Source organism: Odontesthes bonariensis, chromosome 15 (genome assembly GCF_027942865.1).
Source record: "Odontesthes bonariensis isolate fOdoBon6 chromosome 15, fOdoBon6.hap1, whole genome shotgun sequence".
Classification (NCBI taxonomy): domain Eukaryota; kingdom Metazoa; phylum Chordata; class Actinopteri; order Atheriniformes; family Atherinopsidae; genus Odontesthes; species Odontesthes bonariensis.
In genome coordinates this window covers 19,064,593-19,086,683 of record NC_134520.1, presented here as the reverse complement: position 1 = coordinate 19,086,683, position 22,091 = coordinate 19,064,593, and the positions used below count along the sequence as shown (strand labels likewise).

The following is a 22,091-nucleotide window of genomic DNA, read 5'->3' as shown; positions in this document are numbered from 1 at the left end:
GAGGTGCCTCAGAGAGGGACACAACCCTTTCAGTGTGATTTTGGTGTGATTTTTGTCATTCCTTCAGGATTTAATTGACAAACAGAAGGCTTTCTCCACAGTTGCTGGGTGGTCTGTCCGTGCCTCCCTTTGAGCCGCTAGGTGACATTGACCTCAAACAGCTGTCTATGAAGACGGTGTTGCTGCTGGCTTTGGCATCTATGAAGCGTGTCAGTGATGTTCACGCACTCCATCCTTCCTGCACACAGTTTTCTCCTGGGGATGTGTGAGTTTCACTGAAACTCAACCCTGCTTTTGTGTCTAAGGTGGTGGTCTCATACTCACCCATTATCTTTGTGGCATTCTCTCCACCACCTTCTCTGCTTGAAGAACGGCGGCTTCATTTGTTATGTCCTATTTGCTCTCTGCACGCGTATTTAGACAGAACAAGGGGCTTTTGAAGGAGTTGCCAACCCCATATGGGCAAGACAATCACCTGCTCACTCCAGTCATGGCCTGGCTGCATCCTGGGCCCTTTTTGGAGAAGACGGCTGCCTCTTGAGTGCTGGTGTTTGCTTGAAATAAGCTTGTCTGACAATTCAGGAGTCTCTGTATCCCATAGTGAGATGTCATAATGAGTGCTATGAATGAGAACTTTAGGTTCTCAGAGGAGCATGAGTGACATGTCTCACCAGACAACCTGTCTTGCTGGGGTGAAGCGAGTTGAGGTGCTTATCTTATCCATGCAGCTGCATGGCGCAGGCTTGGGCATCACGATCATCAGCCAATCAGGATGGTGTAATGAGAAAAGGCTTCTGAGGAATATGCAGGTGGGGCATATCCCATGGTGACACATCTCATTTATACTACTCTGAGAACCAAGGTTATGAAAGTAACCTGATTTGCTATAAAGTTAAACAGTTCTTAATTATTTCACATCTAAGTGATGTCGCACGGGGCTGCTCTCACTTATGTTGTACAGTATACTGTATAATAATGAGTGAAATCATATATGTACAGGTATTGACTATTAGAATGAAATCCTGAGTAAAATTTTAAAGCCCCACTGTATTTTCTATCCACTGTTGACAGAAAATGTCTAGCGTGTCCATAAAGACTTGCCCTCTTGAGACAACTGTGAGGCTTTTGGAGAGATTTTTACATGTTCACAAATGATGAAACTGTCTCTGGGCTGCAGAGAAAAGCTCACACTGATTTTTAGTTTTACTATGCTTTCAGAGTAAGGCAGACGTGGGACACGAGGGTGTGATGTGGTGTAATTCCACACTCTTTATCCATCTGGCTGTAGCTGTATGAATGTTTCATTGAAAGTGCTTTTCACTGATCTTTAGATTTACTGCCTGGTTATGACACCTGAATCCTACAGAGTGAGATGGAACCTTTTTTTTCATTAATTACCCCTTTCATTTTCTAAATTTTAAAATTGCAATGACATTATTCATGACCAATTATTGAGATTTGCTTTCAGTCTCAGTGCCTTGTTTGATAAAGTAACTAAATCCCAATGGCCTGAAAGAGTTTAAAGATAGAATAGCAGTATTGCTCTGCAACCTCACCAAACAAGGCTGTTTTTTTACCCCTACGCCCCTGCTCCTCTGTAGTGAGTAATCCCAAGTGTCCTTTTAACCGGCAGACATTTTCTGAAGATCAGTATGAGGTGCAGGCTCACCCAGAGGAGGCGAACATCGTGATATTTTCGAGCAAGGAGCCCAAAATGCAGGTGACCATTTCTCTCACCTCGCCGCTGATGAGGGAGGACCCTGCTGCTGAGAAGGACAAGCAGGCAGGAGGAAAAGCGGCTGAGAAAGGTTAGAGAAGCCAAAGCTTTCAGTACCAGACGACCAAATGTTAGTGGTGTGTGCTATACACTTATATCTATATTTTTACCCCTTACTCCACCCTTCCACCTGTTAGTAACAAATGAATAAATAGATAAAAACTCTAGGTGGGACTTTAATGTAGCCCACATTCTGTATTTATTTTATTGTTTAACTTGTAAGAATTAAATCACGCATTCATTTGTCCTACTCTTTTCATTTTTCCATTTTTTGCAGCTAAAAAAAACAAAGAAAAAAAATCCCCTATTTCTTTATTTTCTCTTCAAAACAATGGGAATCAAAAGCCGGGCTCTCCGACCTTTCTGTGCCACAAGGGCGTGTGTTTATTTCATGAACACACGCTCACATAAAACCTTTTGAAAGCCGTGATGACAGTTGATCACTGTTCAGATAATGCCCAGGGATGAAAATGCTTCAAATGATAACGTTGTTTTTGCAGATATCCTCTTTTCTAGATTTAGCCGTTTTGCCTCCCGGTGCCTTTTTGTAATGGTACCTACGAGGGGATTTTTGAGGTCCAGCAACTTCCCATTCTCCCATTCCGGCATTATTGATGATGAGGTGATGGAGTGCTGTTTTGATCGCGTCACAATGATCGACACTTACATAATATGTGGTTGAAACGAATGACTCCACAGTCATTACTTCCCCCAACCACTCCTCCGCCTGCTTCAGTAATTGTCAACATTTTGATGTTTTTTGTTATTTTCTTTCCATTTGAAAACATGGCAGAAATGTTTTCTGATTGTTGTCTGTGATTAATTTATTCCCCCCTCCTTTTTTTAATTTTTTTTTTTTTTTTTTTTAAGTTTTGTTTGGGTTTGTTGATCAGTGCCCCATTCTGTATCAACAGACCCTGGCAAGCCAAAGGCTCAAAGACCTCACTGACACACATACCACTGAGAGGAGAAAACGTGAAACAGCCACTTCACCCCTGTTTATCAAGCTTTTCATAGCGGGAGCATCCTCTCATTCATTGTTATCAGAGGGACTGAACTGCTGCCGAGTCAAAGCTCCCAGCTCTGACAAGTGTGATAAACGTGGTTCTTTGATTCTAAGTGGTATGATAGTGTAGACTTCAAAACATTGGCCACTGTTTAAAAAAAAAAAAAAAAAAAAAAAAAAAAGCTCATTTCAACTATTTTTTGCTACACTTCTCTGGAACATGGAAGTGTGAAAACCCCCAAGGCTGATCTTTTGAAATAGCGCTGTCTTCTGATTCGGTCTGTATTTTTGTTCCAGTTTGATAAACATCTAATACAGCTGATTTTATTTTATTTTTTTGTACCGCTAATTAAATTAAGCAGATCTTACTTCACTTGTATAGATTGGTTTTTGATGTTGTCCTAAAACAATGAGACACGAGCTGGAAAAGGGATCCTCGATACAGATCCAGTTTTAAAGGATGTGGTATAGAATTAAATTATTTCCAACCCCCAGTTGATTAATTCATTCTCACCAGGGATGTAACTTACGTTTTTCCAGTTTAAATTTCATCATCAAATACATCTTTTGTCAGTTTTTGTTACTCGCCTTGTGCCAAGTCAAATGTGGAAAAGAAGGAAATGCACAACACTCAAAGCATGAAAGTATTTGACTTTATTAACAGTCTTTTTACACGATGATGTTAAGGGAGCTTATTTGTAAAAGAGCACAAATGATTTGTTTCCTGGATAAAACACCAAACGATATCTCTCTCAGATCTGTATCTCAGGAAAGACCAGATTTGTTTTTAGAAGTAAACTAAATATACTGATGAGCAACAACGTAAAAAAGACCTGCTTAATATTGTACAAGACTCCTTTGTACGGCCATCAGGGCTTTGAAACTAAACCCCTGGAGGTGTCCAGGAGTCGTGCACTGGGACATTGGCAGCAGATCTTATGAGTCTTTTAAGTTGCCGGTTGGGATCTCTGTGGATCCAGCTCAACCTGGGGCTTTTTATTTATGCTCAATCAGTTGTGTATGTGGGGACTTTGGACGCTTTGGTCTCCTTGTTGTGTTTATTAGATCATCTTTGGGCAGTTTTTGCAGCGTGTCGGTGCATCTCGCCCTGCTGGAGGAGGCTGCAGCTAATGTAATGCCCGTCAAGTGAGAAGGAAGCGGGATATAAGCACGCTTCGCTGCACAACAGACAATAGAAGATATTCTTTAATGTCTTCACTTGGCATTCTGGGAAATTGGGAATCTGGGAATATTAAATAATATTAAATAATATAAACAAACGCTATGATCAATTATATGAATCTTCAACTAAGTGACCATGAGCTAAGATTTTAATAATTTTATCAGACGCAGCTGTGTTTTAAAAAGTCAAAATGTCTTTCCCTGAGAGAGGGATATCAAACCAAAAATAGATGAGAAGATGACAGGAGACCAATTCTTAAACTAAAAACAGAACTAAAATGTGACCACACTTCTCTCTGAATGCCTTGGGATTTCCTTCTTTTTCACATGTGCCTCTAACCCTCCCCCTCCAAAGTACACTTTGGGGCTTTGTTTTACTACTTGTTTCACTCATAAACTGTAAATCAGAAACATTATGTTCCTCTTTCTTCGATGCCTGTGCTCCTATTTCATCCTCTCCCCTCATTATGTTTCTTACCAAACTAATGCAAACCCCTCAGATTATTTAAGGGTTGAAGGAAGTGTCTGCTCAGGTGGCACACAGGAACGTCCAGTGTTAATCTTCTCCCTGATCAGTGACTGTACACACTCGGTTGCCAACACTTGCTGATGTGTCATAGTCATCATGTGGGTTATGCATTTGCTTGATGTAAGTCATATGTCAGTATATTCCATCTCCAACAGATGAGGATGAGAAGGATCCTCCTGATCTGCTGAACAAGAAGAAATGTTTGGAATATCTGGCAGCTCTCCGTCACGCCAAATGGTTCCAGGTAAAACTTGTTGGACAGAATCCGTCATTGATGTGACGATCTCTGCTGGCTATCCTCTTTTATGACACTTCAAAGCACATCAAGAGAAATGTCTTCTTGCTAATTACTGTTGTTAGTTACAGCACTCTGGCTATTGACATAAAAGTGCACAAATTGTATTGCAATCTGCACAGAACCTCTACTCATTGAAATACACTATATTGCCAAATGTATTTGCTCATCTGCCTTTACACACATGAACTTAAGTGACATCCCATTCTTAATCCAGCCAAATCCAAATCCAAAGGTGTTCTATTAGGTTGAGGTCAGGACTCTGTGCAGGCCAGTCAAACTCTTCTTCCACACCGAACTCGCTCATCCATGTCTTTATGGACCTTGTTTGGGCACTGGTGCGCAGTCATGTTGGAACAGGAAGGGGCCATCCCCAAACTGTTTCCAGGAAGTTGGGAGCATGAAATTGTTCAAAATCTCTTGGTATGAAAAACAACCTGAACAACAACCCCACACCATAATCTCCCCTCCACCAAACTTTACACTTGGCACAATGCATTCAGACGAGTACCGTTCCCCTGGCAACCGCCAAACCCAGACTCATCCATCAGATTGCCAAATGGAGAAGCGTGATTCGTCACTCCAGAGAACGCATCTCCACTGCTCTAGAGTCCAGTGGCGGCGTGCTTTACACCGCTGCATCCGACGCTTTGCATTGCTCTTGGTGATGCAGCTGCTCGGCCATGGAAACCCATTCCATGAAGCTCTCTACGCACTGTTCTTGAGCTAATCTGAAGGCCACATGAAGTTTGGAGGTCTGTAGCGATTGACTCTGCAGAACGTTGGCGACCTCTGCGCACTATGCGCCTCAGCATCCGCTGACCCCGCTCTGTCATTTTACGTGGCCTACAACTTCGTGGCTGAGTTGCAGTTGTTCCCAATCGCTTCCACTTTGTTCTAAAACCACTGACAGTTGACTGTGGAATATTTAGTAGAGAGGAAATTTCACCACTGGACTTGTTGCACAGGTGGCATCCCATCACGGCACCACGCTGGAATTCACTGAGCTCCTGAGAGTGACCCATTCTTTCCCAAATGTTTTATACACCTGTGTTCATGGAAGTGATTGGAACTTAGGTGGAATTTAATTATTTGGAAGGGTGAGTGAATACTTTTGGCAATATAGTGTAGGTTTTAGCTATGAGTAGACTCTTCTACAGCTGGTCTGATAGTGACAGAAGTCCTTTATTTTATCTTAATGGAACTTGTTTCTTAATCTCTGAAGGCTCGTGCGAATGGACTGCAGTCTTGTGTGATCATCATCCGGGTGTTAAGAGATTTATGTCAGCGTGTTCCTACCTGGGGGAAAATGCCCAGTTGGGTAAGTGCTTCACTTGTATGCTACACGTCATCTGATGATATTAAACTTAAAGTCTGACCCTGTATGTTTATCTATACCTTGGGCTGTCTTTGAGACAACATAAACACAATAAGTATATGATGGATTGTTAATCAAATATATATGAGTGGCAAGAGCTGATGGCGCGTGAGCGTATGAATGAATTCCATTCAGCGTGTTTCTTTCTGCAGGCGATGGAGCTGCTGGTGGAGAAGGTGATCAGCAGTGCCACAAGCCCACTCAGCCCAGGGGAGGCCATGCGCAGGGTCCTGGAGTGCATCTCTACAGGCATCCTGCTGCCAGGTCATTCAGATATAATGTTCATTAAATAAGTCACGAATAGATCAACATGTAAACAAATGACTCGTACAGAAGGTTTGTTACATCAAGGGGGTTTCCAAACGCTCACTAGGATTTATGAGCGCACACTGCTTTGAGCAAGATCTACAAACTCCAGCCAACAATGTTAATAAATGTAGCTACTGACATTGTGAATGCAGCTCTGTGCCACACATTGGGCAGCATCCACAGATGAGTTGTTAAAACTTTGAAAAGCCAAAAAAAATGACATGACGCCAACTCGTGTTTTTCTGTTGCCGCTTCAGTGTCACTACAACATCGCACCTCAGTTTTTAGACTAAACACCACACTGGTTCTGGATTTTTAAACATAGCAGTTACAACATTTCAGTTGGTCTCTTCAGCCCCGCCTCCAGCCACGGATGTAAGCAGTACAAAGTACAAAAACAGACAAACTCTGATTTGCTTTTTGTGTCGCGCTAAATCCTGTTTTCTCTCCTCTATATGCAGACGGACCAGGTCTGATGGATCCCTGTGAGAAGGAGCAAACGGATGCTTTAGAAAGCATGAAGCTTCAAGCCCGGGAGGACATAACTGCCAGTGCACAGGTACCCATACGCAGCACGCTTGGTTCTGCTGAATAAAAGCATGCCTTGCTCACAGCTCATTGTTTGTTTTTTCTCTGGTTCCAGCATGCTCTCCGGCTGCTTGCATTCCGTCAGATTCCCTATGTTCTGGGCATGGATTTGTTGCCGTCGTCCAAGGCCAGTGCGCGCAACCGCAAACGTAGACGGGACATCAGCGACACGGGTGAAGGCGAGGGGGAGGGCAAGAAAGACAAGAAGGAAGAAGAAGCGACTGCTTGACCTCTGCATCCAGAGCAGAGGAGTTTGCTAGTTTAGAGACTGGTAGAATGTCACTACTTTAAACTTTTCTTATTTTGGAAACAATCTTAACACACAGCTATACACATAAATATAACTTTGACTCTACATGTTACATGTCTACCCTTAAAACAAGAGGTTTGTGGGCTGATGTTTGAGGATCTGTTCTGCAATTCCTTCTCCCATGTAGTGATTTCATGCAGATGAATTGCATTCTAAAATGCTTGAGTTAATTGGCTCAGTGAAAAAAAAAGAAATCATGAAAGTTACTGATTGTGTCATTCCACATCAGTATAACGGCACATTAACTGCTGGCCACCCCTTTTCTTTTTATTTGCAATATTCACCACTACTGTTTTGTGTCATATAAAAGCCTCCGATACGGTCGAAAGATGAGCACTTTAAGTTTTATTTTCAGTGTTTCTCGTTGAAGCATAAGCTGAATCTTTGAGCCTCCTCGGTTTTACCATCCAGGCCCAGAGGACTCGCTGAACTAATGATGCTGCTGAAAAAGACGAGGGCTTTGAAATTGTAAGAGAGGTCAGAGAAGACTCTTTTGGAGCTACATGCATACAGGACTGCGGTGCTCATTGTGCCTACAGGTTACATGTCAGAAATAATAGGATAATCTGAAATTACATGAAATGTCATTTTGAACTCGAACCAAAGGCTCTACATCACGCCTTCAAAACAAGGCAAAACTGAAATAAGCCGGGACATCTTCACACAGGAACTCCCCCCAGTTTTTAATTTTTTTAAATTTTTAATTTTAATTGTGAAGGGTCACACTTAAAAGAGAATCTGTCTGAAGAGAGAGGTCTTGTATTGCACAGTGACACGCTGAGGGAACAAAGCACTTAAGAGATGACAATGTATGCAGCCATAGTTTTATCTTTTGAATAATTTTGCGTGTAACCTTTTTTTTTTCTTCCGAAGGATGCTTACTGGAGGAGAGAAAGTTTAGTTAGAAAAATAAGACTGAATATCTGCTGTAACGTTCAGAAGATGACTTTCTTCCCTCATGTTGCGTACTCCAGGAGACTGAGTAAGGGGGAACATATAAGCTGTTGTTTTTGTGTGGTGAGTATTGTAAAGGTCTCATTTAACAGAGTTGTAAGGCAGGTAGGGAAGAGTTGCACAACTCCAGCCTAAAAGCTGACGAGAGAAAATTACTGTGCGTTTTTTTTTTTTTTTTAGTTGCATAATCGTTTACCAAGAGCCTCATCTATGAGTATTGCTTATTATATTTCAGAAGGACGTTGCAGTCTATTTTGTATTGTGTAAACAGGAAGTGTGAACGTTGCTGTCCTATTATTTGAATGTCTTTGTGGTGTTGCCTCATACTAAGGGGAGATATTAAAACACACCTAAACCATTTTGTCTACTGGTTTAATTTGTCCCTGCAAAGCTGCGTCAATTAAACACTTGATGAGCAACGAGGAAGGGCTTTTCTTTCTTTCTTTCTTTCTTTCTTTCTTTCTTTCTTTCTTTCGTTCTTTCGTTCTTTCTTTCTTTCTTTCTTTCTTTCTTTCTCTTCTTTTCTGATGAAGAGAGGATTTGATATCGCCCACAGCGTCACGTCTTGGGGGTTTTCACAGAATATGAGCCACACTTTTCTCAACACTGAGGAAGTGGTTCGCAGGCCAGCGCAGCGGACACACCAGACCGAGTCTATGGAAGCAGCATACAGCATGGAATTTACGCAAGCTGGAAACCGGGTCTAGCAAGCCGACTTCTCTGTCTGACATCTGGGAACCGCTGCCGGGACTTTTAAAGTAGCCTCTGCTCGTGTTTTCAGTTCAGTCCCCCAGCTGCGCTGAAGCGAGCCAGTCAGCGTGTCTCCAAACAGCCGCGGGTACTGAAACATTCATGCCGACCGGACTGAGGAAGCTGTCAGGTCACCCATCATCTGCGATACGAGCAGCCAGATGTAAAGCTGTCTGATTACGTCCTCAGTTGTCCTCTGCTGTATATTTGGGTGCCCTTTATTATTGCAAAGACACAGAGCTTCGCGTGTCGTCCAGCGTCCAGCCCTGCTGAGAGTAAAGGTGGGTAGCGAGCTCTACAGATAGTTTCTGGAGCTCTGAATCCAGATTTATTTATTTATTTTAAATATTCGTCACTTAAAGTTGAATGTTCATGTTATAGAATAATTTAAAAAAAGAAAGAGAGAAAAGGAAAAAGTGAATAAAAATGACCCCCTATACACTGACAGTAGTAGGAGGGAAGTTTAAAAATAAGCCTGCTCTGAAACCAGCTTTTGTGCTGTGGTATATGTGGAATGGTCTATTTTTTTGCCTAACATCGTTTTTAAACTACCCACATCCCCTTCATTTTCACCTCAGGTCAAGTGATATTTGCCTGAAGAGAATACTAGAATTAAGATATATAATAAAGTAGTTATTATGGAGTGAATATGTGAAGCTATGGCAGTGGGCAGAAATGACCTCTTGTACCGGTCCACATTTCATTGGAAGTGAAGAAGCCTCTGAATGAAACCACTACGTTGTTTAATATGTGTGTTGAGTTGAAGCTTGTGCAGGGCTGTTGTTTCCGCTGTCAGCTGTGGGGGCTCCTCCTTATCAGTTTGTGCAGTCTCTTTCAGTCTTCACTCGATCTGATGCTGCTGCCCCAATAACTGACAGCACAGAAAGTTGCATTTTTTCAACCACAGACCTCTTCTTCTGTATGTGAAATCAGTTGTGAAAAAGAAATTGTAGATCAAATATAGGAAAAATATTTGATCTTTTTTAAGTTCTGTTGTGAAAAACATGTTGGTTTATGATAGTTGAAACTATTGCTCTCTGTTTATGTTCATATTTTACATGGTGTAGCCTTTCTGTATTTGGGATGTCAAGGTGATGAACTTCCTGCTGAAAACAGCTTCCTTAAAAATGAAATGGTTGATATGACCAGTTGTCTCGAAGTTGAAACCCTGACTGAAGTCACAGGGCTGATGGCTCTTCTGTGATCTTTCCCATTATCTTATTTTTTTCTCTCCACAGATGAGTTGGGATGCCGGTACTCAGTGTGTAGCCAAGAATGACAACAGGAAAGCAAGACCTGGAGAGATTGTGTACCACAAAGGAGACATTCTCACTATTGTTGACCCAAGCACGGTACAGTGACTCATTGTTACATTTTACAGAAGCTGTAGGGCTGTAAAGAGGTTTGTTTACACTCTGTAATGGAGAAGTACTTTGCTCTTTTCTAGAGGAAGGGATATTACAGAGCCAGGAACAACACCACAGGAGAGGAGGGACTCATTAACTCCGCCAATGTGCGCGAGAGAGAGGCTCTACGAGTCGACCCCAGCCTCAGCCTCATGCCGTGAGTCTCCCTGTCCTCCTCAACTGAAATGATCATGAGCACATGTCTTTAGGACTCTCGTGTCTTAAAAGAGATCACACGCACAGCCACCGGTCAACTTTTACAACCTTTTCTCGTGACCACACCACATGGATGCTCAAACAAACACTGTCTTGGGACTAATCGTTCTAACTTCCCATTTTTGGAGGCCTAAGGCTGAACAGCTGAGTGCGTTCACTTCTGCCAGTTGTAGAAAATAAATGGCAAATAAACTCTTTAGGTCCAGTAACAGCTGGAAGAAGAAGGGGGCTGTGACTACCTTGGATGAATTACCAATGAGTAGAAAGGTAACTGACATCATAAACTTTGGTCCTAAAACGAGGTCATCTACGTTGTTTTTGCAAGAGAACGCAACCAGAGAGCAGAGGTTTGGAAGCTTACAGGTTTAGAGGTTCACAGGTCACATAAGCAGGTTCAGGTTGGTGCACAGGTGGCTGAGGTGGGATTGTGCAGAGCAAGCAGGACGTTGCTTATGTCACCAATTAACATGGAAACGCCATGTTGACTTAAAAGGAAAAAGTCAACGACAATTTTTTATCAATCTAAAAATATATTGAACGATATGGTAGATCATATGTTTCCACCTCATACTGCCACATATCTTTCTTTGTGTATGGTGGATACAAACATTTCCAGGTTAAAGATCTATTAATATTATCATTATTGTTGTTATTGTTACAAAAACAGGTTTGCCTGCTTTAGTGACAAAAGAATGGCACACAAAGATGTATCATTCTTCAAAAATGTACCTGTTTCTCTTTTTTGTTATCACTTTACAAGGATAGGTTCATTTTCACCAGTATGACTGTGTAGATGTGACTTGTCCTGTGATGTCTTTCATTAGCTGGTTTCACGGGAAGATCTCTGGTCCAGAGGCGGTGTGCAAGCTGCAGCCGGCTGAAGACGGCCTGTTCCTAGTGCGAGAAAGTATCCGGCATCCCGGGGACTACGTCCTGTGTGTTAGCATCTCTGGAGGGGTCGTCCATTACCGGGTGATTTACCAGGACAACAAGCTGACCATCGACAACAGACAGTATTTCTACAACCTTATCGACATGATAGAGGTAGGAGAACTGAGGTGAACGGAAGAATCAGCGTTAAAGATCAAGCCGACTTGTTTGATTAACACTACTGCAGTCTATAAGTCTATATCTAGAAGAGATATGTACTGTTTGTGAATATCCCATTTAGATGTTTTCAAGCCTGATGCAAAGTGAAGGGGATTTATTTGAGAATCCGCTGATAAACACAAGTCAAAAGGCAATAGTTTAATGTTTGGATCCTGAATGTTCTTTTATTGTGAGATGATGAATTTGCACCAGCTGTTGCCTCTGAAAAATCCTTTGAAGTAAACAATCTGAGTGAGCAAGACAAAGAAGTCACAGCTGTGTTGGCAGCTCTGTTAAACAATGTTTATCCTTTTATCATGTTAACATGTACTGAAAAGCATCAAACACATGATGGGGCTCATGTGGATGTCACTTCTAATTTTTCCCGTATCTGATCACCACAAAATCTTGTCACAACATTGACCCTTTGTGGCCGGATAGGAAAAGGTTCCGAATCACCTCTAAAAAAAAATCCTGTGTGGGATGTATGAACTAAATTACGTGGCATTTTAAGCATCAAATTTCAACCTCACTGGGTACAGAAATAGCTTGAGAGCAAACTGGAGAAGTTCGACAGTAGGGGCTCAAAGACTGCTCAGCTTACGTACAAGTAGCAGCTTAAGTTTAGATGTATCAGCAAACATCTCCATATGGCTTCCTGTGTGGTGGGGCTAGGGTTAGGGTCCACTTTCAACATTTCATCAGTGTTGAATTGGCCACAAATGCTTACAATGAGAAAAGAGGGGGTGATGGAAAGGGATAATCTGTGAGCCCTCATGCAGGAGACTGCCGGTTCGAGTGTCGTCCTGTTACTATATACTTACTATAAACTTGCTTGAACACCTACAGACAGCTAGATTGTTTTCCACAGAAAACAACTACCTGGTGATATATTATACCTTCTCACAGTTTCTAATCATAGGATATGATACTATTACACTTTGGACAAATGGAAAAAACACCTATTGCACATGTCGTGGGGAGATTTGACTGCCGATGATTATCAAACTCTGTACATCACTGTTCTCTTAAAAGGCATATGTGGACATTGACAGTTTTCAAGGCTTTGCGGCAGCACAGAAAAACTCATTTCAGCTCTGTTTGCAGTCAAGATGTTTGTCAGCTGGAGCATCCATGAGTGTAGCGGACGGAAGGAAATCTGATACAAGCAGAGACAGGGAAATTCATGAAAAGCTGCCCTTTTACGGTTTATCTGTATTTAGCTTGTGCGCATGGAGGGTGCTTGGGAAACTTTGCCGCACTGACGTTTGCAGATTGCCTCGACAGAGATGGCGGACACATACTATCAGTGAGCTGCAGACGAGTGACTTTGAGATGAGTCACTTTGTACTAGCTGACTAAATTCTGTGAGGAAACTGAAGGATAGTGGCAAACAAGGCTGACTTAATGAGTCACAATGAATTAGCGGTAACTCAAATTCCATGGTACAGTTGGATATAGGTTTATTCTGGTGTTGTAGAGCAAAGATGTAAAACTGACTTTATGGAGTATCGGGGCTCATGTTGTTTGATATAGATTTATACTTTTTTTTTTGTCAAACCACAGTCCTGACCACATTTTAATATATATATAATTTAGTTTTGTGGAGAAAAAACTCTGTCAAAAGAGAAAAATAATCGAATGTACTTATTACTTTGTATACATTCGTGAAATTGTGGAGCAATAGATAGAAAAGTGTGACAAGCTTACTTTTTGTTTCCTTCTTTGCAGTTCTACTCGAAGAACAAAGGCTCCATCGCTACAACTCTTATGAAGCCCAAACAGAAGCAAGGAGCTAAGTCAGCTGAGCTGGAACTGTCTAAAGGTAAGCTCAGTATCAGGTAGCGCCTCCGTGTCTGCACAACAGTGCTGAGATGAACCAAAAAACTTCTTGCCAAAGCGTCACAGATGGTTTTAGTTTGCAAAACCGAAATGGTAATCAATTTGTTGTTTTGCTCCAGCTGGGTGGCTGCTGGACATTGCAAACCTCTCACTGGGAGAAAACATCGGAGAAGGGGAGTTTGGTGGTGAGCAGTGTTTTTTATCTGTTCTTCCTTTTACAAATGTTTGGTGACACCTGGTAACATTTGCATTCCCCTCTATCAGCTTATTCTTGTACCTTCGTTTATAATGAAACATTCATATTCAACCCTCAGCTGTTTATGAGGGACAGTACATGGGCCAGAGGGTGGCAGTGAAGATCATTAAATGTGATGTCACAGCTCAGGCCTTCCTGCAGGAGACCGCAGTGATGACGTGAGTGACGACATTTAAATTATCGTGAAACACCATCAAGGAAAAGACGTCAGTTGACCGCAGATTACACACACATTCAATTACTTTGCTAAATGGAGAAAAAACAGCTGCTTATGATCATGTTAGCTTCAATGTACTGATATATCTAACTGTTTTTTTTTTAGTCCTGACTCATTGGATTTTCTTGTCACAGGAAGCTGCAGCATAAAAACTTGGTGCGGTTGTTGGGCGTCATCCTTCATAAAGGGCTTCACATTGTCACAGAGCTCATGACTAAGGTACAGTCATCATTTATGAATGGATTTTAAATAACAGTTAATACATAGCAGGCAATATGATCTATGAAGTAAATAACGGCAACACAATGAAAATAACAATATGAATGAGCATGACTGTAGATAACACAGTGAAGCAGAAAATAAGACATGGCCAGAGTCACATGTCCAGCTAATTTGATCAAATCATGGCGATAAGATGAGACACTGGTGAGTGGTGTAGTTGATGGGCTTTCTTGTGAGAAGAATCAGCAAAGCGTTCGGCGTTCCTGCCTTCAAACTTTGTGGACATGTGGGATTTAAACAGAAAGCGGAGCCGAGCACCAAGGGTTAAAGCTTTTTAATGCAGCTTCGTGATCACCAGCAACTCATGAGAAAGCCCATTTTGTTTTAAGCATGTGTGAACTGGCGAGGCCATCTTTGCCTGCTTTGCTAATTGTGGGTAATTACTGATGAACAATTAATAAATTGTCTTGCTGCCACTTGGAGTCGCCAAATTACAGCTTCGTTTTGAACCTCATGTTGGTAATATTGTGTCTTTAGGTGACGTTTTGAAAAACACCCCTCCATGTTTAACACAACCTGTTTGTGTATTGCAGGGAAACCTTGTTAACTTTCTCAGGACAAGAGGACGTTCAGTTATAAACTCTGTTCAGCTGCTCCGCTTTGCTCTGTGAGTCTGAACTTCAAAATGTTGTTTTGATAGTGTTTTGTAGGGAGGATCTGTAGCATGTGTGGGTTGGTACATAATAATTAGTGACAGACTAAACACTCTTTCATTCTATTGTCTTATTACCGTATACATGTCTGTATTCAGTGATGTGTGTGAAGGGATGGAGTATCTGGAGTCAAAGAAGCTGGTTCACAGAGATTTGGCAGCTCGTAATGTCTTGGTCTCAGACGACAAAGTGGCCAAGGTCAGCGACTTCGGCCTGACCAAGGTGGACTCAAAGGAGTCAGACAAAGCCAAGCTCCCGGTCAAATGGACCGCACCTGAATCTCTGAAGAAGGAGGTATGTTTAAGAAACTTGTTGTACTTTTTTGTCGTCTATAGTTTTACATCCTGCTTTTCATTTACAGATTTTTTTCTACTTGTCAATAATCAATAGTCATTTCAGCTTAATTATCTAACGTCTAATTTCAAGTGGTAAAAGTGCGCTTGTTTAGTTACAGCTGGATTGTTGTAATTCATTCATAGTTCATGCTTACACATTGAATATTGTGTCTTGATTGGCAAATGAACGGATAATATAAACTTCTTTATAACACTTCAAAATAAAACCAAAGGCTCCAAAAAAAAAAGGAAGTCCAAAAAAACACAAAAAGCCCAGAATGTAAGGCAAAACATGGAAAACATGGTCTACACAACATATGAGGATCTAGCAGGGAGCATAAAAAAAACTGGTACGTGGAGGGAGGATAACTAGGAGCAGGTGAGTGACAGGGACAGAAAGCAAAACTGAAATGGGAAAAACATGAGAAGGGGCCCTGAAATTCAAACAAGGATATGGAACAAAAAAAAAACAAGGTCAGTCACATTTATCATATAACAGTCATATCAATCAGTCACAAAAGTAGAAGGATTTATAAGCAATGAACAAGAAAACCGAAAGAAAATAAACGAAAGAGAAAAAACAGGATCTTAATAAACCGAGAAACAAAAAAAACAAATCATGACACAAATAGTTTTTATTATGATTCAGCACGTTATTTTTGGTACTTAATGACAACAAGGCCTCTATTATTCCTGGTTTATGAACTTGAACATTTCTCCATTGATAGTTTAACGGATCAGTCCCTTGTAATCACAAAGAATTGTCAAGCTGGGCTCTGCTGGCATAAGCTGACTTGTGTTTCTATTTAAATCTTTAATTAATCAGGAAGTCAGAGTTAAGCTACTTATTGGATTCATTACAACTTATAAATGTATCAAATTAGAAAGATGTTCTTCAATTCATAAATACATACTGTTACTTTTTTGGGGGGGCGGGGGGTTTACAACCTTTTTTTCTTACAGTGTTTTCACATCCACACTTCTGCATATTTATACAAATCACTTGGAAAACAAGCACCCCAAATGCAACAATCCCCTCCCAACAACAACAAGGAGAATACCAGCAGAGAGGGGTGTCTCTGCAGAGTAATACATGGCCACACTCTTCTAATGGGTCATAGGACAAGAATATTATAATTCAAACTGACAGAAATGTTTTAACCAAGCTCATACATGCATATTTGTTCCATACACTGCAGAAATTCTCCACAAAGTCAGATGTTTGGAGTTATGGTGTTCTTCTATGGGAGATCTTCTCATTTGGTCGCCAGCCTTACCCTAAGATGGTATGTAGCACCTGCTCTGGCTTTTTATGTGAATGTGAGTGCATTTATAAGGGTGTGTCATTGAGCACTATTGTGAAATATAGACATGTTAAGCCTCTATGACGCTGCACGAGTTTAAAACAAATGTTGGAGGTCGCAGACAAAGTGGCCCAGGTCTGAGACAACTTGGCAGTTGAAAGATCCAAAGTCATGATCTGTGAGGCACGCAGATGACTCCCGGTCCTGGTCTGAATATCTCGCATGCTTGATGCTACTCTGAGGCAGTTGGTGGGAGAGGTGTTGATGAGTGACACATAAGCGTGGGGCTAGAGCCAATCACTGCCCAAGAGATGGACCGTGGGGTACAAAACACAGCAACCTGGAAGAGGAAGAGTCGACTGCACATACAGTTGTTCTTAAGAACAAAGCGCCAGTCAGACAACACGGAGAGAATTTTTCCATCGAACATCATTGTGAGAATACACACAAACAACATGGCCTAGAATCATTTCCCCTTTTCATTTCTTGCTTGTGTTTTCCTGAAAATATGTGGCCACCAGTCAGACAAGTAGAGAAGTTTGAAAGTTCTTGTGTTATGGAAATCATAACATCATTCATCAATGCATCGATCCAACAACCCTAAGAATATCTTCTGAATTTGGGCTCAAGTTGCAGCAATGTGCGAAGAAATTTTTCTTTTTTTGTGCATCATGTAATTGAGTTTTAATGCTTGTCTCAGATCTGTTTCGTAAATATGAAGCAGCAGTCAGCAACTAATTAGCTCAGCTTCACATAAGAAACAGAAACATTTGACAAAATCCTCCATTCAACTTACCAGTTGACACATATATTTAAGCATGAAAATGAACAGTTGTGGTGTTATGAGGGTTGTAACCAAGGGAAAAGGAACTCAGACAACATGCAGGAAAAACTCAGCTACACAGATGATTTTTTTTAGCTGATCTTTTTTGGGCCAGGAAGTCACTGTTTGCCTTTGTTAGACCAGACGTGAAAAGAAGTTAAATTCAGATGTGGTCTTGAACGTGTTGCTGCTAACAGGGGAGAAAAGACTGCTACTTAGATTTGTTTGTCACAGCAGTATTCTTCAGGTGAGCTGTGCCCCCCCCTTACTACGAAGGCATTTTGACCATAAGTTCAGTTAAGGATCAGGAGGATCAGGTGGCATTAGACAAAGGGGACAGTTGGTTCCAGACAGCCTCATTGTCACTTTTGCACCATACTTCAGTTGATGTCCTTTTAAATGCAGATGATCACCCTCTAATTACTGCCAGTTTAACATTCACACAGTTGATTTATTAGGGTCAAGTTTCTATTCTCCTTAATTAAACCCTGGATCTTAATATGTTAATTTCTGGCTGAGAAGGAACTTGACACAAAGAGGACAAAACCGGCTGAAAACCTACTATATGGCTGGGCGGCAAGAGGTCCGTATGTCAAACTATGGTCAGTTCGTTACAGATATAATCAGTACCGGTGTTAACATGGACCACTTTTAATGAGATTCACAGTCCAGTCAGACTAAAAATGCTTCATGCAAACACATCAGTTAGATCAGATTGCACTTCCACTCGCCACTTCTTTATAGACAGCAGGAGAAGGCCCATGAGCTTTGCGAACAAAGTTGGGAAAACACAATTTTCTTCTTTCATCATATTTGTGGCAGATTAACAGCCAGGCCCACTTTTGTATGTCAAAAGAGTTTAATACCGATCAAAGGTTTTGCAGCATGTAAACCCTCAACTTTTCAGTTATCTTTATTCAGTATTCATATAAACACTTTGGTTTGAATCTGTGATCTGATTCATTTGAATGAAACTAAAGAAATGTTTGTCCATGTAGAAATAGCAAGTGTCTATGAACATACATACTTTATACGTTTTAAAGTTAGGATATGTTGAAGTTAGGCTGAAGTGATGGAAACTTGACTGTGTGTGTGTGTGTGTGTGTGTGTGTGTTTGTGTGTGTGATTTACTACCTGTGCGTTTTATGTTATATAAAGTAAGAGCAGCAACACATCTGCAAACAGCAGTGGAGGAGCTGAGAGATTTTAGAAAAGTACCGTTTCATGTACAATTGTTTCTATGTTGTATACAGCTATGTAGTTGACTCATCAGTGAATCAGAGATGAACAATCATAAAGAGGTATTTTTATGCTTTTTTTTGTGAGCATGTGACCTGTCAGCTGATTTACAAACTTCTCATCAGTTCTCTTCTACAGAAAAATACTGAACCACAAATTGTTCATTTGTGGGTTAGTATTTTTTCTTTCTTCCTCTTCTTGATGATATCAGCTTGAAACACATCTGCATGATGCTTGTGGGTGGTGTCCCATCCAATCTCATGAAAATAGAACTGTTTTTCCTGAATGCTGTCATTCTTTTTACCCATCACCTGATCGGTCAAAGTACACTGTGGAAACTGGGGCTGTAGACAAGAGCTTTCACTCCCATGATTAGCACGTTTTTTCTGTTTTACACAAAAGGTGACCAGGGGTCCTTCAGCCATCTACAACATTAAAGAATCAATGTATTTTCTCAAACATTTAAGTATATAAATTCATTCTAGTCGAGGTATTACCAGCTTAATGAGCTCCCTGTTGACTTCTCTTAGATTTTGGCTCAAAATGAGAAGTATTGCACGATAAATGCTCAGATTATCTTTTTTTTTTAATTATGAATTCTTCTTTCTCTTGTGCTATAGTCTCTGAAAGAAGTGAAGGAGAAAGTAGAGGGGGGCTATCGCATGGAGGCTCCAGAGGACTGTTCCCCCAGTGTTTACTCCCTGATGAGACTTTGCTGGGAGCAGGAGCCTCGCAGAAGACCCGGCTTCCCCAAACTGAGAGAAAAACTTGAAAGAGAAATGGGTAAACTGAGCCCAAGCCCTAAAGTGGAGCATCGGGAAGGAATCATTTCTGGAAATAAGTGCTAAACTTACCCACCAAGCTCTTCGTTTGCTTGAGCACATGTTGTGATGCTCTCATTTTAGAGACTGTCCTGCAGCCAGGGTCAAGAACTAAATCAGATTTTGGTGGGCTGGTTTTTGGTCCTGAAAGTGAACTCCTGAACAGTGTATCATACACTGATCAGTCACTGATCAGGGGAGGTGACTTATATTGTTCATGTAACTTCGTCCTGGTGCCAGATAGCACAGAGATCTCATGTCCACTCTGTAAAGTCCTTTTTGGCCGTACGTATAAAGTGGATTTAAACAATGGGTGATGTCACATTTGACACCTCACCTACAACTACAATTCCAAAAAAAAAAAAAAGAATACCAATAATAAACCAATAATTTATTTACAATAAACATTTTAAATGTTGAATGAGAAACATTTGAATATTTCATGAAAAATATCAACTGAATTTTATGGCAGCAAAACGGCAACAAAAAGTCTAAAAAAGTTTGGGATGGGTCATGTTTACCCAGTACTTTTAAAGGGTTATCAGCAATCTGTAAATGCCTGATATCTGAAAAGAACCAGTTACTGGACCTTTGGGAGAAGATTGTTCACTCTTTTCTGCCTTATTTATGATTCTAGCTGCTCAACAGTCCTGGATCTCCTGTCTAGCTCATACTGACTCTCCAAGTAGATCTTTATTTTGGTGCCTGAAGTTAAATATCTTTGCTGGTTCACCTGAATGAACAGGTCTCACAGGGATCCTGAATGTTCATGGCAAAACAAAGTGAAAGAAAATATGGGAATCAAACCGGGGTGTCTTATCCCACCACCCTTCCAGCCTCCAACTGAGGCCTCGGGACTGCAGACGCCAAAGGAAACCTTCCGCATATCTCAGAGAGACGACTGGATTTAAAAGTTATTCATATTCATCTCAGGGAAAGATATTGTAAATAAGAGAATCATACGGGACAAAATACAGAAGAAGAAGAAGAAATTGAAACAACTGCTTTTTGTTGTGTGCAGTAAAGCATGAAGAGGGTTTGACAGTTCTTTAAATGCAGAGACTTTGCAGACCTTCGTTTTTGGTCTCCATGAATATCCCTGGATAAAGATCATCTTAGGGATTTATTTGTATTTTCTAGAAACCAAAATGCTGCTTTTTGTCTTTTTGCCCATTAAGCTCCACTCATCGGAATACATGGGGCAGACTTTGATTCAATTCATTCAAATGTCATTTCTTTCATAAGACTAAATCATGGGGAAATACAGCATTTATTATTACTTTCTCCTCCCTTTTTATTAGGATTTAGAGATTATATGAGTGATTTCTGTTATCCACCATCCTCTTGGGACATCTTAGGCCTTTGCAGGTACAGACTATGTTTGTGCTTTTCTAATCTTGAGGAAAACATTTTGGAATAAAGATGTTTCTCTCCCATATTCTGTTTTATTGCAGTACACATAAGACTTGTTCCTACTGTGTTTGATTGTCAACTGTAATTTTTTTTTGGACAGAATATGTTCATTTTCCTGGTAATGCCAAAAATATTTGAACTTCAAATCTCCCCACAAAATTAAGCCTCTTTCGTACAATTGTTGTCATGTCACAAGACCAAATTAAAGATGTCATTTGACCTAAGTCTACGTAAGCCTGGTATTTGTCAGTGTCCCAAGAGATGGGGCACACATTGAGGCTTGATCCTCCGTCTCTTGTTATAATACAGTGAGAACAAGGTCCACCATGATTTGTTCAATCTGCTCTGTGTTTCTCTGAAACCTCTAAAGGGATGAGCAGCAATTTCCTGCACAGGGATTTATAAAGAACCAGACATAATAAATAAAAAATACATAATAAAAAGTTTAAAAAAAAAAAATTAGATTGTAAAAATGGGCTTGATTCGTTGAAGATGGTAATAAATGTCAGCGGGCATCTCTTCGCTCTTGTTTGTGCACTACATCAGAACAAAAGCCCTCACCCATCTGTCAGTGTCCGGAGATGCTTTTTTCAGAGGGTCTAATGCCTTAAGGTTCACCCTCTACTAAGACTTAGAAAAAAGCTTATCTGTTGAGGCTTCAGCATGCATCAACAAACAATGACCTATCACCTGTTGTTTTCACCTACTAATGTCTTCAGAGGACACTGGACATCGGCGGCCAAACAGTCAGTTCGACAATTACCTTATATATCAAATCTCTGCATGGAAGAGCTGTTGCTCTGTAAACTGTGTTATCAGAAACACCTGTATTTTGAGAAAATTAGATCTCTTTAAAGTGGTTAAAGGTTACTTATTTCTATAAATCCTGCAGATAATAACCTGCTGGGGCCTGTTACTGATAGACAGATATTGACTCTCTTGCGTTAATGCTCCAACTGACCTGTGCTGCAGCCACTGGAGGCTTGGTTTTTTTTATATTTAAAGTTTAGTTTTCAGACAATCATCTGATAAAAACAACAACAAGAACAAGAAAATCATTCAACGAATTAGTAGTTTAGATTTGTGTCAATATCCTCATATTTAAGTGGAAAATTCT

General features: G+C 40.7%; 2 protein-coding genes across 3 annotated transcripts in view; both read left to right on the top strand.

Moving 5' to 3' along the window:
- zfr2 (zinc finger RNA binding protein 2) overlaps nucleotides 1-8,686 on the top strand; it is a 29,562-nt gene extending 20,876 nt beyond the window's left edge. For both annotated transcript variants that reach the window (XM_075485358.1, XM_075485356.1), the window contains exons 14-19: nucleotides 1,634-1,808; nucleotides 4,650-4,738; nucleotides 6,015-6,110; nucleotides 6,320-6,431; nucleotides 6,938-7,035; nucleotides 7,120-8,686. In XM_075485358.1, coding sequence (XP_075341473.1) covers nucleotides 1,634-1,808; nucleotides 4,650-4,738; nucleotides 6,015-6,110; nucleotides 6,320-6,431; nucleotides 6,938-7,035; nucleotides 7,120-7,293 — 744 coding nt within the window. In that variant the 3' untranslated portion in view covers nucleotides 7,294-8,686. The remainder of the gene's footprint in view (nucleotides 1-1,633; nucleotides 1,809-4,649; nucleotides 4,739-6,014; nucleotides 6,111-6,319; nucleotides 6,432-6,937; nucleotides 7,036-7,119) is intronic.
- A 91-nt stretch (nucleotides 8,687-8,777) lies between these two features.
- matk (megakaryocyte-associated tyrosine kinase) lies at nucleotides 8,778-21,343 on the top strand. Its single transcript, XM_075485359.1, has 12 exons — nucleotides 8,778-9,359; nucleotides 10,317-10,430; nucleotides 10,526-10,641; nucleotides 11,525-11,744; nucleotides 13,521-13,614; nucleotides 13,751-13,816; nucleotides 13,946-14,045; nucleotides 14,239-14,323; nucleotides 14,920-14,993; nucleotides 15,138-15,333; nucleotides 16,574-16,660; nucleotides 19,361-21,343. The coding sequence occupies exons 2-12, from the start codon at nucleotides 10,317-10,319 to the stop codon at nucleotides 19,586-19,588; spliced, it is 1,380 nt and encodes a 459-aa protein (XP_075341474.1). The 5' UTR covers nucleotides 8,778-9,359; the 3' UTR covers nucleotides 19,589-21,343.
- The last annotated feature ends 748 nt before the right edge of the window (nucleotides 21,344-22,091 follow it).

Excerpts from the sequence above, each read along its gene's own strand:
- matk (XM_075485359.1), top strand. The coding sequence starts at position 10,317 with ATGAGTTGGGATGCCGGTACTCAGTGTGTAGCCAAGAATGACAACAGG. Across the intron at positions 13,817-13,945 it reads CGGAGAAGGGGAGTTTGGTG|CTGTTTATGAGGGACAGTAC; the intron begins GTGAGCAGTGTT and ends TTCAACCCTCAG. Across the intron at positions 14,994-15,137 it reads CAGCTGCTCCGCTTTGCTCT|TGATGTGTGTGAAGGGATGG; the intron begins GTGAGTCTGAAC and ends GTCTGTATTCAG.